Below are 13,616 nucleotides of genomic sequence, written 5' to 3'. Positions count from 1 at the left end.
TTTTCTCATAATTAACACCTTCTCCCTAACAAGTTCCCCCAACCCAAGGAGATTAATGCATTTTGTGGGAACTGGATCTTAATTTTGCTATGTTAACACTGAATGTGGAACAGAGAACCTTACTCCTGTTTGTTCACCAATCAGAATACTGTTCCAAAAGATTAAAAAAAGTTTAGCTGCACTAAGAGCTACCATTAATTCTTCATGAAACACACCAAAATTAGTTTTAAACCTCCCACGCAATAGGATTTTGTCATTGCTGTACCTACACTCACACAAATATCCAGCAAAGATAAACAAAATGGCTCCAGACTGAAAAACTCACATGCCTAAAGCACTAGTAATACCTGTGTCAAGTATTCTAGAAGTTCAAGTGCATGTCCATATTGCTGTCCTACCAGGAGGCTGTATCTAACCAAACCCCCCTCCCCCAAAATCTTAATTTGAACAATGCATAAAGTGTAACAGTGAAAAAAATACTTTGATAGATCAAGTGAATTGTTCTGCTTAACATCTGAGTTAATTACTGAATAATCAAAAAAATGTTTCCTTATTGTTAACAATTTACCATTTAAGTAACTTTTTGAAAAAAGGACTGTCTTAAAAAGGGCATATTTACAAAGCAAGTGATCAAGTTAATGCTTAAGAAGCTGCTACTTATCACCTGAGACACAGCCATTAACTATTTGAATACTCTAGGCCCAATCAAAGAGAAAATAAAAATATATTAGTTTAGACCATATTTTGATGAAACCCCCCCCCCACATTAAGGTAGTTTGTAAGCTAACATGTTTTATAACTGTGGTGTCCTAGCACAAACATAGAATCAGTTTATTTATCTGACAGAAATTTTTTTGGATGTAGTAATTTATAGTCAAGCATATTTTCATATGATTACAAGTGAGTACTTTTACAGCAAAACAGAGACAATTTCTTTGATAGTATAGTGCTAGCTTTTTAATTGAATAAGACTATAAATGAGAGATACTAAAGATGTAAAATACTTGATCTATAATGGTAACATTTTGCCTCTCATGAATGACACATTTTTTTATTTTGGCCCTTGATATAATGACATAAAACATTTCTCTTCTGTCACAAGCCAGGTTCAAAAGTCTCATATGACACTTCTACTCGTTTAAACAGACCCAGAGGTATATAAAACTCTTATTAACAACAAAAAAAAAAGTAGATTCTAGTTCACTTCTACATGTTACTATGTTTAAAATTTTCACACTGAACTATAAGCAGAAAGGTTTTTTCTTCTGTTTTTTCCCTTTAGATTTTCATACAGCAAGTACAGACTTGTGTATTTAGATATATATACTATTTTTTTCACTTGATCAATCCACATATCTTGGTAAAATCAGGAATATTATTTCTACAAGAAGGAATTGAATATAGATCAGAGTATCACATTAAGTCACATTTTAAGTTAGGAAAACCCAAACAAACAAAACCAAAAGTAGTTGGATCAGCACATCAAAGTCATCAAGCTTTTCCAGACAGCCTGACTGTAATGTGAATATTGAACGCTAACCTACTTAGTTAGACATTTAATGTACAAAGATATAAGGCACCTTCCCAACATAAACCTTCTTAAACAAGTATCTACCTGTGTCAGTTTTAAGTGCAGACCTGCCTGCTTTCCATTTTTTTAATTTTTCCCTTCCTGGAAAGACACCGCTGTTTTTTCTCTGAAGGCTGTTGACAAACTCTGTCAATTCACACTTCCATGTTGATATATGATGCAGTCTTGAACGTGAATAAAAGTCAGAAATAAAACTACAATCTGAAGGTTTGGACACAGGCAAGGAAGCTGCCTTGCTAAGAGTAGGTACAGAAGTGCTTTTTGTGCTTGAAGGCCCCTGAACAGTGGAGTGGTGAGCACCATTTATTTTAGCATTACTGTGCAAAGATGAAGACGAGGATGAATTTCTCATAGTCCTATGTGGATTCCACGAAAAGTCTGTATTCTTGTTGCTTTGCTGCAACTGCTGCATTGTGCAGTCTCTAAAGTCAACCATGCCTTTTTCAGCCTTCCCCTCCTCCTGCAAAGGGCCTGGAGAGAACCTACTTGCAACACCGTTGCCAGAGGGCACCAAGCAATCCTGTGTCTTTAAGGCACTGGTAGAAGTGTGTGTGTGTCCGTTAAAAATGGCAGTGCTGTCTTTGCGAGACTGAATCCCATTTTGTTTCCGTCCAGGAAGGATCTGCTCCAGCTCCGTAAATCCAAAAACGTCATTTTCTTCTTCTTCTTCTTCTTCTTCTTCATTCCAGCTACTTATTCCATTCGGTGTGATCTCGTTTTCCATCTCACACTTTTTAATATGATTTCTGTAACAAATACGATTATTTAATACCGCATCTTTCAAACAAAGTGGCACATTAACAGGTCATTTCAAGTGCTAAGTATTTATCTCCCTAATTGTTATCAGTTTATATTTAAAGTAGTTTTCACATTCTCAAGACAATTATCTCAAACTATGAGCCATGTCCTCTCAATGTCACAGAATTCTATTGCTGTACAAAAGATTTCACACACTTGGTGTATTATTAATGCACCACTACCAGGTGGTAGAAACCCAACCAAACTACTTTTCATCTTTCAAGCATATAAAACAATGTATTCTGCCGTAAGTGAACTGGCAATTTACATTTACTCTTGACAGTGTAGAGGCAAAGCTTTTATTCAAAAAATTACATCTGTGACAAATCCTAAGTGGAATTAAAACCAAAGCCTTCAAGAATCGTACATACTCTTGATCTGTTGAAAAAATCCCCAACCATCACTTCCAACTTAAGTACACAAAAAAAGGGTGGGAAACAATTAGCTATCCTGTATACCAGTGAAACCAGAAAGCCAATTAACTGTGACAACAATTTGGTTAAGATTACCAGAATCATAAATTCTATTTAATATAGTATGTTTGAGGAGCTGCACAGCTGAATGCGGTATATCCAGTGGTACATATTTAGTATCAGTGGGTAGGGCAGGCTTGTAAACTCATACTTTTCAGACTAAATTGGTATTTTGGGAAGTCTGAACATTCTTCCCATTTAAAAACATTAACAATGCAATAATAAGAGGTGATGGCGATTGTATCACTCATTGTTGAAAATATGGGTAAGAAATACTGCTTAGGATATTAATTTTGTGGTACTGGTTTTATTTTTCCTAAATATAGACAAACCCCACTCATGTGGTAAAGTCTCCTCAGCATTAGACAGGACTGGCTTTTAAATAAATCACTAGACTGTGGAAGAACACAGATCACCATTACAAATCAGAAAGTACAGTATCTTGTACAGTATCCTTGGCCCTGTTTGAGTAGTAGCATTGGACCAGATGACCTCCAGATGTGTCTTCCAACCTCACCATTCTATAATTTCATGACTCTTGCCTCTAAACAACAAATATGTGCTTCTGAAAAAGATGCAGGAACTTTCTTAAAAACATCTACAGAACAATCTGTTCAAGTGGAAGGTTTCTTTCCAAATTCCAATTTCTCTGTCAGTTTAAAAGTTTTGCTGGTATTTTCTGTTCTATTACCTTCTCAAGTTGTTTGAAGATAATTTTTTTATATTGTAATTGGATTTTTTAATCCCTCTTCTCTATGAAGTGTGACTTAAACTTTGGTGTTACGATACATAAGGTACACTGTGACTGTTTTTCAAAAAGAAGCTAAAGAAAGAACTTAACAACTAGTATGCATTTACATTTGTTCCTACGCACCTTTAACAAACGTAGTCAAATCATACCAGCTTTTTTTAAAAATAAAGACCTACTTTTCAGTGTCACTAGTCAGAATCCTTTAATGTATACCTGTAGCCTCCATATAGATATGCTGTATCCTAGGACTCCCAGGTCACATTACCAGGCAAAGTGTGGCCCAAAGACTAGAGACAAGGCTTGGAGTCAAGGTAATTGCAATTCTGTCCTTAACTATCTATACAGCAATACCTTGTTTTTAAATTTCAGTGATTCAGAGCTTCCCTCTTATAAAGCTGAAGTGAATTTTAAAAATGCTATATAGTTATAAATGCAAACCCATTATGGGTGAATGATTAGCATCTGCACTACAAGATCAGAAACACTTACACCCTGTTGAGATCTTTAGCTATATTGCTTGGACCTGGCACGGCATCTTCAGGTTTGCATATGCTATTGAAGTTGAGACCTTTTTGAACACCAGACTGCTTGCTGTAAAGCTGATATGGAATGTGCGAGAGGAGACGTCCAGCTTTAATGCTGAAACAAACAAACAAAAAGAAACAGGTTACTACTTAAGACATTTTAAAAAAAACACCCACAACCTTCTATGCTAAAAAATATCTCAGGTGCAATAAACTATTACTTCCCCTTTCCCACTACTAACTGGACTGAACTGAAAAGTAATTTGTGATGCAGTGACTGGTACTACAAAACATATTTGCACAGTTGTGTTGGTCAGTTGTCTACATCCATTTCTATTCTACAATTGACACACACAAACCCCAAATATTTAATTTCAAAACCAAAATAAACAATGCCGGTCAAAAAACCCTGGTGAGTGGTCGAGGTTATTCTAACTGAACAATGCTGACTGAGCTCTTTAACTTGGAACAATGCAAATGCATGTGTTCCAATCAAATTTGGGCAGAATTTGAAAGAAGTCAGTCAGCTAGGATGTGGTTCAGTATTAAAGAGGAACTACTTTTTCCATTCCAAAAGGATAAATACCCCTTCTTGTAAGAAAATTCACTGAAGAAAGCTAGACAGAAGAATAATTTCCAAATAAACCTTCCATAAATATCTACTACAATCATTCTAGTTCTGTCCTATGTGTTCCACTGTGTCTCCCTCTTCTTCCACTGAAACTGCAATTATACTTCAATAACTGCTAAATTCCTTAGAGAAGTCATGGACTTTGAAGTGGAATCCTCTCAAAAATATACCACAGCATGATTTCACCTCTCCACCCCAATGCCTGTTGCTGGCAGTAGAGGTAACAGTCTCCCCAGCCTATACTTCACCTCTTCTTCATATAACTCTTCATACTGGACACTGGGTCAGAGATGCTGAAACTTCTTAACAGCAGAGGAACCTCTCTCATATCAAAGAAGCTTAGTAACAGTGTTCAGTTTTGAAGATATAATTGGATTCAAATTTTTAAAGAGAATTTAGCTCAGTGACAGGTACTGTTTTTCTGTTCTCCAACACCTGAATGCTTTCTCTTGTATATGTGGTTTTTAACTAGCTCAAATCTCTGCTACTGTCAAGGGAGCTGGACAGTGGAACAAAAGCTCTTAGGAGCTTTCTTGCTGCAATTAGAGAAGAATGGGGTGGGAGATCACATTTCCCAATTAGATAAATTAAAACTAGTTAGGCACATATGTAGAGACCTAGTAAAGTTTCTATGGGAATAGGATAGTAAAAACAGCCCTAAAAATATATCCATTAAATATTGTTTGATACATGAATACATAGCATTCACAAAGCAACATCATTTGCATTAAACATTGCCAAACAGAGTTAAAAACACACGTGGTAAAGTTCCAAAGCTTTCTTGTACAGAAAGTTGTGATGCAGCAACTTAGATTTTGGAATGACTGGTTAGACTCTTTCTCATATCACCATGTGAACCTGGGTGCATAACCACCCAGGTAATATTTCATAATCATCACTGCAACTTCAAGATGATAAAAACCCACATTTATTTAAGAACTTGTTCAGGCTAAGATTTTAGCTACTGGAGTAGTTTCATTACTAGATCAATGCACAGTTGGTTTGGTTGGGGTTTTTTAAAACTGTATTAAGATGCAACAACAGGAATCTTATTTTAGATGCATTATTCAACATCTTTGCCCATTCTACACCCCCTGGATCACAGAATTCCTAATCACTAAAAAATTATGTTGGAAAGGACCTTGAGGTCTCTAGTCCAAACACTGCTGAAAGTAGGGTTATCGTTAAAGTCAGATCAGGTTGTCCAGGGCTGATCTCCAAGAGCAGAGATTCTACAGCCTCTCTAGACAGCTTTTCTGCTGCTTACTCTCTTTCACTGAGAAAAATCTTTTTCTTATACTCAGTCAAAATTTTCTTTGTTGCAACTTGTGACTACTGCCTCCTACCCTCTTGCTGTGTATCTTGAAGGAAAATCTGCCTCCATACTCTCTGCAACCTCCATATAGGTAACAAAAGACAACAATTAGATCCCCTCCTAGTCTTCTGTCCAAGTAAAACAAAACCAGCTTTCTCAGTCTCTTTGACATAGATCACATGTTCCAGGTTCTATTCATGCTGGTGGCTCTCCTCTGAATTCACTCCAGTTTATCAGTATCTTTCTTGTACCGAGAAGCCCAAAATCATACACAACTCCAGATGTACCTTCAGAAGTGCCAAAAAGATTGGAAGAATCACTTCCCTTGACCTGCTGGCTACAGTCTTGCGAATGCAACCCAGTATGATGTTAGCCTTTATCTCCGCAAGGGCACAACTGCTGCTCCCTACAAGGGTGTGTCCTAGCCAGTGAGTCCCTAGACTGTCTGATTGCACATAATTAATTCTGTCCCATATCTAGGACTCTGCATTTGACTTTGTCAGATTTCATTAATTTTCTGTCATCCCATTTCTCCAGCTTGTTGAGACTCTCCAAAGGGCAGTCCTGCTCTCCAGTATATCAACTTCCCTTCTATTTGCTGTCATCCACAAACTTGCTGCAGGTACTTTCCACCTCATCACCAATGTCCACATGGTTAACAATGACATTAAACTGCATCTGCCCCAGTATCAACCCTTCAGAAATGACAGTTGTAACCATCTGCTAGTTCAGTTCTGAACCACTGACCACTACTGTCTGAGCCACTCAGTTGAGGCAGTTCTTCACCCAGCTAGCAGCCCACTATCCAAACTGTATCTCCCAAATTTGACTAAAATGCAATGGGGAACTGTGTCAAAGCCCTGTTATAGTCAAAGCAAATGACATCTATTGCTCTCCTGTTGTCCAGTCATCTCACCACAGAAGACAACCAGGCTGGTCAGGCATGATTTGTCACCCTAGATATAGTTTCCAGGAAGGTATCTTCCATAATCTTCAGTGACTGTGGTGAAGCTGATCACAGTGCAGTTCCCTGGATCCTTCTTCTTTCCCTTTCTGAATACAGGCATGACATTTGCCTTTTATCTAGTCTTCTGGAAAATCTCATCTGATTGCCATGAATTTTCAAAGATGACAGAGTGGCGTAGCACTGGTATCAGCCAGTGTTTTCAGCTCCCTTGGATGCATTCTATCTGGTCCTATAGAGTTGTGGATGTCACAGTTCCTTAAGTGAACTGTAATTTATGCTTCCTATACTTCTGGTAGCATTTCTTTCTCTAAACTCTGCCACTAGGCTTTCAGGGCATTAAAGTAGACCTTGCCACTAAACACTGAAGAAAAGGCAGTATTGAGTACTCAAATTTTTCCATATCCTTTGTCATGAGGTTGCCCCATCATTCAACAGCAGGCTTGCTCCATTTGCTTCTGGTACAGCTATAAAAAGCCATCTCCTCCCCCTTCAATGCTTTACTAGTTTCCAAAACAAAGTACTGTGTTAAAATAACGTGTTATCTCTTCTGAAAGCTGTACTATTTTAAGACCGGTAGCTTTTATTTATTCAAGCATTTTGCATTCTGAATCCTCATCAGAAAAAGGAAATTAAGTATGATGTACCAGATTAATTTTTTGTTTTTCTGAGGAAATGATTTTAAACTATTTTCTTCGCATTTGTGTTAGATTAACACAGATCTCACTCAATCTAAAAATCAAAATAAGGAATCCACAAATTCTATTGGTAGCTCATTTTAGTGGTTAGTTATCCTCAGTCTCTGAAAACTGATTTTATTATGAATGTCAAAGAATGTTTGTTAAAAGAATATTCAAATTTGAAAGTGAAGTTCTCGGATCACTTTAGTTTGTCTTTCACTGGACATGCACAACAACCTTTCCAAGCTACATAACTGTGTTGGATATTTTTCAAATAAAGGAAGAAAAATTCAGAAAGGAGGTCTGCCTTTGAGTCTTTCCATTTGTTGCAGAAATGGAGAGATAGCTAAAACATGCAACAAGGAGAGTGCAGAAAGAAGGATTTTGTCACTAAAGCAATCACACATTAAACTGCAATAATGGATTTTGCCACTACTGTTACTGCCTGATCTCTATGTGATGGTAACTAAACAAAAATTCTAGAGCTACTTGCATTTAACAACAGATTTACAGAGTCTGCCTTTAGACCTTAGTTCAGAATGCTCACAGTTCAGAATACAGAAAGCTTTTAATGCAGCAATAAACTTCAACATACACCTTACCATCTTTTCATAACTAACTACGAAAAATCTGATCTTACATCATTCACATGGCATATTCCAAATTATTGTCATTTTTTGTGTTTTACCTTAATGTCTTTTTGGTGGCTCTCAAACAAAAAATGAAAATAATAGCCACTGTAATAAGTGTTGTGGTAAGTTCATTAATCTTTGGAACGCAGACAGATGCTGTAGTGATAAGCACCAATAAAAGACAGGAATTAATTATTCATTCCATTATCAGCAAAGAATTCTAGACACATGCAGCACATGCAGGGTTACAGAGACAGGAAGCAAAGAACAAGTCACTGAATTAACAATTTACAACCTCAACTCTATCTTTTCTGTGAAGAGAATGTGGCAGGTACCATAGTGAAAAAAGATGGCATGTGATCATATAATGAAGGACTAGATCATAAAGTGTGCACACAAAGAAATAAATCAAACCTCCACAGACAAATGACCTTTTCATTTTGCAACCTTGGATGGCAAGACTGAAGATCTAAAAACACTGCTTTACTAGCAATTTGTGACAGTAACATTTTAGGCCTGACGCTTAACCAAACTAAAAAACTCCCAAACCCATCATATTGCACTAACATGATGTGCACATGAATTTTGAACAAATTTGGAATCTCTGTATCCACTGCACTGATTTTCACTACCTGATCTACTGAGGAGAACATAATTTGGTATTCCATACACAGAGATGGAGTATTTAACCAATGAGTGTTCTTCAATATTGTTGAGGAAGGGAAAAAATGATGCAGTGTTGTGAAATTAGCTTTTATTCCAGATTCTGACACAAGTCCTGTTCTACCGAGACAGTGAATTCCCTGTCTCCTTGTGCCCAACCCCATTTATCTGTCTATACTCAGTTCTTCTGACGTTTTCTACAGTACAACCTTCCAGAACCAGGAGATGCAGAAGACACAAGACATCATAAGGAAAATTTTAGATTTCATACGTCAGGTTCCTGCAAGTCTCTACTGAATGTATACAAATCAATTTTTCCAACTTGGTTAAAATCATAACCACCTTTAATGGCATCAGTGAAAACAGCCCCATCTTTCAAATAAAACCACACGTATCACCAGTTTTCCAAGTCCTTAAACTTATGGGTGAGGTCCTAAAACTGTTTAAAAAATGTACCTAAAATATTTTTCAAACTGAGGAACCTATAATTTCTGCCTAAAGTTTAAAAATTTTACCTTAAAGATACAGGATGTGAAACAGCCGAATCCAAAGGACTGAAAATCAATAAACTGGAAATAGCAACTGCAAATAGGTTTCTACAAGTATGTATGCAGAACAGTTCCCTGCCTGTTTCTGCTGGTCATCTAGGAAAGAGGCTACTTAAGACTAGCACGACACTGATAGAATGATTTCCAGAATGTATTTTTGCCTGTTCTATTTCCCATGGGTTCCTCAGATGGAATAAGACAGATGCAAGCCAGATTAACTGCTCTGAGCCATGCTATCATCTTTTTCAAGGACCTGAGGACAACTTTAGTTGCTTCTATGCATTCCAGGATACAGAGGAACTGAAGAACATAAATCCTTTGTAAGTAAAACTTTTTTTTTTAAATGTTGTTTTTGTTTTGCTGTAAAGTTGCAACATAATAAATGTTTAGATGAATTCATTTCAATTTTATGAAAATGTTTTTCAATTGACATTCTTCTTTATTTACAGATGAAATGAAACTTACACAATGCACAAGGCAAGAGGTTAAAAAACAATGACCTTGTACTTATTTAAACATACTGAGATGAAGGCTGGTCAATTCATTGGTTATAAAATGGAATTAACAGGATAACGTTCTGTTTCCTGACATGCCTGAGACTTTCTGAAAGTTCTTAGTGAAGTTTCTAAGGAACAATCACTAAGATGCATATCTCCAATGTAACAGTAGTACTTTCACTCAGCTGTTGCAAGGATAATTTATTTCAAACTAAACCATAATCTCAAAATGCAATCTTCGATAATGCTGTTTTTCGAAGTTTTTCGTCTTTTTTTTTTTTTCCAAAAGGAGAAACCTTCAAAAGCAGTAGACCTACACTTACCTTTCCATGATCCACTCTGGCCGAACTACTTTTTCTCCTTTCAACTCTTTTATTTTGGCATTTGGAAGATTTGTGGCAATGATGTGAGTTGTTTTTGATCTGGAGTAATACACATGGTATTGGCCTCCATGCAACATCATTAGCCGTCTTAATTCATCAGCTGAGGGATCTATAAAATTAAAATCAGAAATATTCCTGTTTTGTGTCAGCAAATAGAGTAAGAAAAACAACTTTGAGAAATATGATGCTATGATCAGAAAGAGTGCCAACCATTGCTTTTCTCCTGAAAAACCTTACAAGTTCTTCAAAGAACAAATCAGAAAAGCATTTCTAGTAAGTGTAGAAAACTGTGTTTCTGAAGAGATTGATTCAAAATGTAAACATTCTACTTGTTACAGAGGATCATTCCATTACATAGTGGAGGGGATGTGTAAAAATATTCAAGTAGATCTATTAAAAAACACTTTACATCAATATAACATAATATTAGATTAACTCACTTATCTTTTCACCAGAGTTTGGGAAAGTATTTTATACCCAGAAGTAATAGAAAAGAATATCAAAAGGGTTAAGCAACAGCACAGAACTCCTTCTATACAATTTCTGATTTACTGAAGCAGTTAACTCATTCCTTTCTTACCAGGTTATTCTTGCATTGTTACAGAGAATAGAGAATACCTTAAAAACTAACATCTCTTCTTTTTCCCTCAATCATGCTAAAAAGATTATTTATTTTGCAAGCAAAGGTGGGGAAAAAAAAAGACAAAGTTTTAGCTTTTAGAAAACCTCTGCACTGGTGTCACGCTGGCACCAAAAGGTTTGGGTCAGCACAAGCAGAATGTTTTGAATAAAAAAATCTGGCACAAGATACTAAAAGCCCCATATTTATCAATACAGGAAGGAAGAAAATTTTTTAAAGAATAGTTACAGTTCCTTCCAGCGGCCTACTGGCAACCCTCAGAAGATTTCTAACACTTGATTATACCTCTAACTTTTAACTAAAAATAGCACACATTTTCTCCAAGTGTTATACTTCCTACTCCAGCCTGTTCAACAACCACCTTGCAGAGCTCTATTTAGGAAGCAGTACCTTGAAGAATATGCAAATGTTAGATTTTCACGAAGGGAACTGCCTGTATTAAATAACTGATTCAGAGGTACTAATAGTTTAACTTGTCCACCTTAACCTTTTTCAGACAGTTTGAGCCCTGTGCTCAAACCAGCACTGCTCTGTATCATAGAAGCTGTATGCATCAGGTATGTAACAGGCACAGCATTCCTGGCATAGGTCCCTGAAAAAGACTTCTGGGAAGTTTCAAAAAGGTTATTAAGGTGCTTTACAGAACCCAGGAGAAATATGAACGTAAGTACGGTAGATTAAAAATCTTACTCCGGTTAACATGCACCATCAGTCCATCACAGACAATGAATACATATGTCTCACCTCTCCTCTTGTTCTTCCTTCTATTATTAACGGGTTTGCTGTCTCAAGCATTACACCACTCTGAGCAAGAAAAACCCAACATATCCACCCAAACATAAATTTAATGCATACACTCCAACCATCAATAGTTTGGAAAACTAAAAATTTAAATATGTAGAAGTATGGAGGAAGTTAAAAGGTTTCAGCTCAAATAATAAGATCGCAGAAAGGTAAAAGAATTTACTCCTATTTCTGTCAGTGACTATTCATGTAAATGATTTAATAAAGTAATATTTATATGCAGAACTCAATTATTATATTGAAAACCTTAATCATGAAGCACAAAGGAACATAATATACAAAAGATATACAGTAATTGTTATGTATTTACTTAGCTGCAAACTCATGTGTTTTACCGTTCTTTACTCCACTCAGGATGGTAAACAGACACTAGAACAAAACAGAACAGATCCTTAAAAACATAAAAGCTTCACCTGTAAAGCCATTGACATAGATGGCAACTCCACTAAAGATACTTGATGAGCTTCCATCCCTCTGGTGCTGTATGGCTGAATCTGACCGGAACTGATCCTCCAATTTCTTAACCTTTGCCGACATGTATCCGCCCTAGTTTTTAAGTTAAAACAAAACAAAACAAACCCCATGATGCTAGTCTTATTTTCTAACCTTTACAGACAGGAACTGATCAATTACAAGACTGGAAAGGCAAGCAGCATTCCTTCAAATTTATTTTGGTTGACATACAAAAGACATATTCTTTTTCCAAATGAAAAATAGCAAATACTTCACCCTAAATTCTTATCTACAAGATAAGAGCATCTTGTTACCAACATGGCAGGATTTATTTCATACTTCTTTTCTCTTATTCTGTAAGAAAAAGATTCTATCTTTATAAAATATTTTATAGAACAAAAAGAAGAAAAAAGAAGTAAGGGACTGATGGAAATTTGGATGCTAAATTGGAGGTTCATTGCCTAAAGAAACAATGTAGGAAATATTCATTAAGCTCCATGTATTTTCAGTTCTTAAATATACATGAGACAGCAGTATCAAAAATATTTATGTAAATTAGGTGCCTCAGTTATTGTTTGTCCAGCTACACAGTATATGTTGGAGACAACCATAAACAGTTTTAAAATTCTTTAGTTTAATTTTAAAATGGTGATTTAAAGCTATTCAAGGGTCTGTACTTATTAATAATGCAATTTAATGGATTATTGTAAACAAAGACTTCAGAACCTGGTAATTTAAAAAAATTTCTTTGGAACTTAATTATGTGTTTTCAAGCAAAGCGAAAGGGTTTAATTTATAGTATACCATACCTTTAACATATATAATAAAATTGTAAACCCTTTTTAACCAACAGTGCCATTTACCTCTTAAAAATAAAACCAAACCACTTGGTTTTGAACATACCCATATTCCCCAGCCATCGCCATCGCCAGCCCGTTTCCGCCATCCACCCCGCCTCATACTGAAGCTTCTGCATGGGAAGAACAATGCTTGATCAATTAGATGTTTAGTACTATCATCAGTGGCATTTCAATGATGCATTACAGGCCATCTACAGGTGATCACAAAGGTTACGTTTTTCAATGAACTTCACTAAAGTATATGAGTTACATGGTTAACCTAGAAATGAAAAACTGCATAAATCCCCAGTTCCTCAGTTTTGTAGTAATGCATACTCTAGCTGCTGCTATGTATCAAAACCACACGTGTGCATTTTGTTCTATTCACCCAGAAAACAAAAAACTCATTACAATGTTCAGTTTCCATTAC

At 36.1% G+C, this 13,616-nt stretch overlaps 1 protein-coding gene across 1 annotated transcript in view; it reads right to left on the bottom strand.

Moving 5' to 3' along the window:
- The window catches only part of REV1 (REV1, DNA directed polymerase), a 46,487-nt gene extending 33,125 nt beyond the window's left edge, over window positions 1–13,362 (bottom strand). The window contains exons 1-5 of the mRNA XM_026848548.1: window positions 13,251–13,362; window positions 12,308–12,440; window positions 10,391–10,559; window positions 4,103–4,252; window positions 1,616–2,337 (exon numbers count right to left, since the gene is read on the bottom strand). Of these exons, the coding sequence (XP_026704349.1) occupies window positions 1,616–2,337; window positions 4,103–4,252; window positions 10,391–10,559; window positions 12,308–12,440; window positions 13,251–13,307 (1,231 nt within the window). The 5' untranslated portion in view covers window positions 13,308–13,362. The remainder of the gene's footprint in view (window positions 1–1,615; window positions 2,338–4,102; window positions 4,253–10,390; window positions 10,560–12,307; window positions 12,441–13,250) is intronic.
- Window positions 13,363–13,616: the final 254 nt, after the last annotated feature.

The sequence above is a fragment of the Athene cunicularia genome, assembly GCF_003259725.1.
Source record: "Athene cunicularia isolate RWA chromosome 1 unlocalized genomic scaffold, athCun1 chr1_part1, whole genome shotgun sequence".
NCBI classification, from domain to species: domain Eukaryota; kingdom Metazoa; phylum Chordata; class Aves; order Strigiformes; family Strigidae; genus Athene; species Athene cunicularia.
This window is presented reverse-complemented; position numbering and strand designations above follow the sequence as displayed.